Below are 5,953 nucleotides of genomic sequence, written 5' to 3' on the forward strand. Positions count from 1 at the left end.
TGGGTTTGATTTTGTTCTGGGTCTTAGATGCCTGATACCTGATCCCATTGACAGACACCTCATATCACACAGGCTGGTGTGCTTCTTCCATGTAGGCTTTGTTGCTTTTCAGCTAGATGGCTGCTTGTTTATCTTCAGGCCTTTAAGACCCCAGACGCTATATCTTTTGATAGCCAGGCATCATCAGCTTTCTTCACCACTTTTGCTTAGGTACCCATTTTGTCTTCAGCGATCCTGTGGAGAAGGTGAGCATCACAGAATGCCGGATTGTTAGAACAAAAGTGTTTTTGTGTTGAGGGAGTACTTAATCAAGGCCCAATGCCCATCTGCAACCTTAATTCTTAACATATAGATATAAGTACATAGTTCTATTCCCCTCTTGTATATATATATTTACATATGTACATGCTTGTATTTAGACCTCTATAAATGTCCTTTGCCTCCTGTTTCTTTCCTCTATTTCCTTTTACATTTCTCTTGTCTCACCATCATGTTCGGCCTTCATTCGGGTTTAGTAATTACTTGCTGCTACATTGCCCTTGATTAAGCCCTTCTAGGTCTCCTATGCCCTTCTCTCCATTGACTTTAGTTCACTTATACCAGGGTTGGTTCCTCCCCGCCCCCCTTCCTTTCCCTTACCTCCCCTTCTCCCATATCCCCCCAGAACCATTGGTCTCATTCTTTTCATTTCCAAATTATTTATCCCACCTATCTTATCTAGATAGGTATGCAGATACATTAATAAGTGCAAAAACCAGGCAAAGTCAAATAAAACAACAATGGAAGTCAAGACCAACAAAACAATAACAACAAAACGAAAGCCACTGACAAAAATGGAAAAGTCTGTAAATAGTTCAAAGTCTGTTTGGTGGCCTTTACGGGTGTTTTCCAGTCGAGTCTGATGGGGTGCCACACTCTGTCTCCAAAGTCTATTTTTGGTATTCCCTGGGGATTTCATCACTTTGCTCCCCTTGCTGCTCATTGCATGCCCTCAGTGTTTCGCCCCAGCAAGATGGGGTCAGATATGCACAATTCCTGTACTGTGTCTCCAGTGTTGGCCCCCGCAGCACGATGGTTTAGTGAGGAACGTTGTGTCTCATGGTGGGGACGGCCCTGTGCATTGTCTGCTCCAAGCAGGAATATTGTCACTGTCCTTGGGGCTTGGTGGGCCAGCATGTCCTCCCTCTCACCCCCACCCTACCCCCACTCTCCATCCCTTTTTGTTTCTCCCGTGTGCTCTAATCAGATGCTCCCCTCTCCCCAAGCTGTAGCCCCCGTGCTGTCCTCTGAAGTGCATTCTTCTGAAGAGAGGAGGGGTTTCCACATAGTTGGGATTGGGGCAGGCCCCTAAATCTAATTTCTTAACTCTCAGAAAGTCACCTAACCTTACCTGCTCTAAACAGGAAAATGACTAACAGTTTTAAGTATCAAATAAGGTAAATCTGTATATGTATTTTGAACCCCACAAATGTAAGCGAGTTGGATAATTCTTTTGCCCAGACTCTTGCTCTCTGGATATGTACTTGCAAGCCTTGAACGTTTCTATTTCCTAGGATGTTTGACTACATATTGTTTTTGTGCATTTGTCTTGGAAATTTGGGCAGAATAAAATGATTCACTTAATACTTGTTTTTCCCCGTGTGCTTTTAGATTAACAAAAGCAGTGGAATTGTGGAAGCATCACGAATCATGAACCTGTACCAGTTTATGCAGCTTTACAAAGACATCACAATTCAAGCAGCAGGTGTCCTGGCACAGAGCTCCACCTTGGAAAACCCTGGCGAAAACTCATCATCTCAAGCGTCTTGTCAGGCTAGTCTTTGGATGGGAAGGTATGACAGGCAGAATAGCGTGTGTCACTAATTTGCAAGCTACTGAAACCTCATCAGTATCATTCCCCGTGTTCTTTGGGGTGCCTCAGAGCACTTGACCGCTTGCCTCAGATGCTGCTATGTCTCAGATTGGCTTTCAGATGACTGTGTTTCAGGACATGGTAGGAGTGACTATTTAAATGAGCTGACTCACACCTTTGATTCTCTGCACTCTACAAGCTTATGTCTAATGACAAGAGAGATTGTTACTGCCCCTCCCCCTTTTAAGATAAATATGTGGATTCTTATACAGTCAAACCCCTCAGCAAATTAGGCCTAAGCAACTAGCAAAACCATCTCATTTTTCCTGTAAGGAGACTGGCTTCTGGGAGCACTGAAACGTACACACTGGCTCCAGGGCCTTCCTGTCAGAAATGAGCCAGCAGTTGGGCACCTACTGCATGTACAGAGTTACTAGGAGGAAAGGAGGCGAGCTGGAGTTTCGGTGTTGGTGCTTTTTACTCAGGCCTAACCTTGTTCTCTAGACTTTCTTCTCTTTCTCTGTGATGCTTTTGGCACATAACTGTTCCCACCTGTTGCCATTTGACAACTGGACCATAATTTATATTTGTACATGCATCATTGGAAAAAGACTTAAATGGCCTTAGACATGTTGGCACCTTGGGTGATTGTCACGCGGGTAGACGGCAGAAATCTGTCTTGACCATTCTTTTGCTTAAAGTAACAGAAGGGTTAACAAACAGTTTTCTTCTCAATTACATTTTCTTCCCCTTCATATTATGCTTCAAATGTTTAAATTCGATTTTCCATTTATCATTTCCTGTTTGTCTTAAGTAGGATATTTGGGTTTTGGGCTCCTATACAAGTGTTAAGGACATGCCAAATGAGTTTCAGAACATTTGTAGGTCGTGCTTAGGAAGGAAGAGGCTTATCTGTTCTGTATACTTTAATCTTTAAAAGACAGGGGTCTGCTTTCCTTCTTATTTTCCTCTCTTCAAAATGGTGGGGTTTTTCCGCCAAGTGTTGAAAGCCGATTCTAGTGTTTACCAGGATATTTAAACTCTGTGGCAGCAGTTGAAAAGAATGTAATATTTCTTGCAATCATGTTAATGACGGAGGGATGGGTGTGGTTAGCCTTCTTCCTTCTTCATGTACCCCCAAGGGTTGGATACTTAATTCTTGATTGGTAGGTCAGGGCAGCTTCTTACCTTTGTTTTGGTTTTTGGTTTTTAGTCTTACTCTGCCACTCTTGTTCATAGAAAAATATTCCAAGTCGAACGGATCGCAAAGGACGTATTTATTTAGTTGAACCTTACCGCTGATGCATAATTCTGTTAACAGTTTGCATTAGGGACTTAGAGACGGCTAGATGACTGAGTCATAGAACCCTAGAACAACCCCACGGAAGAACGATTATTGTCCCCCCTCCTTTTGGCACACTGAGGTTTAGATGAATAAGTAGCACAGCTAGAGAGTGGCCTAGCTGCGAGCCCATGCTGCTGTATTATTACTCTGGTTCATAAAGCTCCCCTGCTCCACTGCTGCTCTGACTTTACTACTCAGTTCTTGAGGATAAACATGAGCGTCTGCCCACCTCCCCGCTGCCGCCTCCTGCTGCTGAGCCAAGGGCTCACTTGCTCTAATCACGATGAGACTTTCCCTCTGTTCGATATGTCTCAGACTAGGTCAAATCGGGCTTTCTTGAGTCAGCACAATCCAGACTCAAGAACCCAAATTCTGACTATGTTCAAGTCCTGGCTCCACCCGCACTGTGTGACTTTGGACAAACTTAAAACTCACTTTCCTCAATTTCTTCATCTTTTAAAAGAAGATGGTAGCAATACTGTTTGCTTCACTGAGAGAGTTAAATGAGGTAATATATGTACAGTGCTTAAAACCATTCAAATTAAAACCATTCAAATTAAACACATTCGCTGCTAGGGAGTCGGTTCCACCTTATAGAGACCTTGCAGGACAGGGTGGAACTGCCCCTGTGGGTGTTTGAGACTGTGACTCTGTACAAGAGCATAAAGCCTCATCTTTCTATTGCAAAGCAGCTGGTTGTTTCAAACTCTAACCTACTACTCCACCAGGGCTCGATCGATAAGAGTCAGCTATTAGGAAATTACACAGTAGTCGACTCTTTGCTCTCAATAGTTGTGCCCCCTGGAATACAACCAAACAAGTCCTTGGCTCTTCTCGTTGTTCAGCTGTCTCCCCGAGCCCTCTGTTCCCCAGCATAAGCATCTCCAACTGCTACAGCCTTTGGTTCTGTGGGTGTGTGGGCGTCCCCTACAGAGCGGACGCTTCTCTGGCTAGTCCTTTACCTGTCAATGTGCCTTTCAGAGTATAGGGCCTCCTACTGACTAGTCCACTCTACAAGTGGTGGAACAGGGACAAATGGAGGAAGACTGCTCTTTCTTTGTTCTCATCACTGCCTGCTAGGAAGGTAGCAACAACAACAAAATATCCAACGAACATTGTTTAAGTTCTACTTCTGCGTCGTCCTTTATTTGATTTCTGTCTGGAATGCTGCTCTTACCCTCACCCTCTACTTGTCACTTTCAGACTCTAACTTCAAAAGACCTGGTACTCTTTGTGGATTCAGTTCCATTCCCTACTAGTGAACACCCATGGCTGCAGACTCCTCATCTTTATATCCCATGTCTGGCACAGTACATGGAACCATATACGGATGATAACAGATCTTCTGGTACAAGCGGCCAAGCACTTGGCTGCTAAAGGAAAGGTCAGCAGTTCAAACCCACCAGCTGCTACATGGTAGAAAGATGTGACAGACTACTTCCATCAAGATTATAGCCTGGGAAACCCTGTAGGGGAGTCCACCCTGCCCCATAAGGGTACTATGAGTAGTAATTGACCCATCAACAGTGGTAATATGTACATTAGATCCACACATCCATCTAGGCTTTTAATCAGTTTTCCTGTTGCAACTCAGTGAGTGCTCTCCTTCCCCATTACAGATGCATGACATCGTGTCAGTTACCTCATCCTAATGATTTCTCTCGTGTGATGCCTCTTGGAGCAGGCTCTAATTATCTCCCAGGTGAATTGCTCAAATAAGGATGTAACTAGTTTTCCTCCCAAGGCATTGTTTGAGTGAGGATGTAGTTCCCCCTGATTAAGCACTGATTCTAATTTGCCTATCAAAACAAATTCACATTTAACCTGTTGACAGTCAAGGATGAGATGGTTTCTGCTGTACTTAGAGATCTTTTATTTTAGCTCTCCCCATGAACAAGTGTGTGCATATGCCTCTGTAACAGTTTAGACTACCCCTTCTATCAAAAGCCCACCCTTTCACTTCATTTGTGCAATAAGTTTGAACTGCCTTGTACTTAGTACACAGAATGCACATTTCATGTTTATTTCATTTATGTTCAAATCAATCATTTTTTTAGAGGACAGAAAAATACTTTATTACAAAATAAAGCAGAAATAAGAAATTCTTTCCAAAAATAAAGTCTGGTGTCATTCTATCCTGTTGGAACAGGTCTTCCTTGGAGCATGGTCTTCTGTTGTCTGCCCCGCAGGAGGCATTTCTGCCTTGAAGCCATTTCTGGGCAGGTCTTAAACGCTTTGCTGACTCTCATGTCATGAACAGGCAGGGGCTATCTTAAGATCCAGTTTCCAAGGAGACGGTAAGGTCTGTCTCTGAATAATAGTGCATTCTGTTTCAGAAGAGTACATGAACATTTTGTGTAGTGAGCAGAGGGTAGTTAATTAGGTAAAACATTCATCAAAGTTGTAAAAGAGGTAACAGGAAAGAGACTTGGCTTTAGAATAAGCTGTTCATCTGTGATGTGAATGTTTAAGGTAGCTGATGTCCAAATAGAGGAGTCAAAGGAGGTGGCCTGGGTGTGGGTCCACAGGAATTCTCTTTGTGGCCTCAGTAACAGCGGTGTAGAGCTTATATTCTTTAGGGCCAATGGTACTTGAGATACCGATTGGTTTCATTTTTCAACTGTCACTCCAAGAGGAGGTTGAATTGGGCCAGAATTACAATTAGCCAAAAAGAGGCAGCAGCAAACTGAACAAATCATTCACATGGTGGGTTAGGAGCCTTGGGGACGACTCAAGGCACTCAGCCTCCCCCCTCC

The 5,953-nt window shown here is 43.6% G+C and overlaps 1 protein-coding gene across 2 annotated transcripts in view; it reads left to right on the forward strand.

Moving 5' to 3' along the window:
- RNF141 (ring finger protein 141) overlaps window positions 1-5,953 on the forward strand; it is a 35,427-nt gene that overhangs the window by 19,246 nt on the left and 10,228 nt on the right. For both annotated transcript variants that reach the window (XM_004711536.2, XM_045290892.1), the window contains exon 4: window positions 1,651-1,832. In XM_004711536.2, the coding sequence (XP_004711593.1) occupies window positions 1,651-1,832 (182 nt within the window). The remainder of the gene's footprint in view (window positions 1-1,650; window positions 1,833-5,953) is intronic.

The sequence above is a fragment of the Echinops telfairi genome, unplaced genomic scaffold (assembly GCF_000313985.2).
Source record: "Echinops telfairi isolate 266 unplaced genomic scaffold, ASM31398v2 ScPeMD7_60;HRSCAF=208, whole genome shotgun sequence".
Classification (NCBI taxonomy): Eukaryota; Metazoa; Chordata; class Mammalia; order Afrosoricida; family Tenrecidae; genus Echinops; species Echinops telfairi.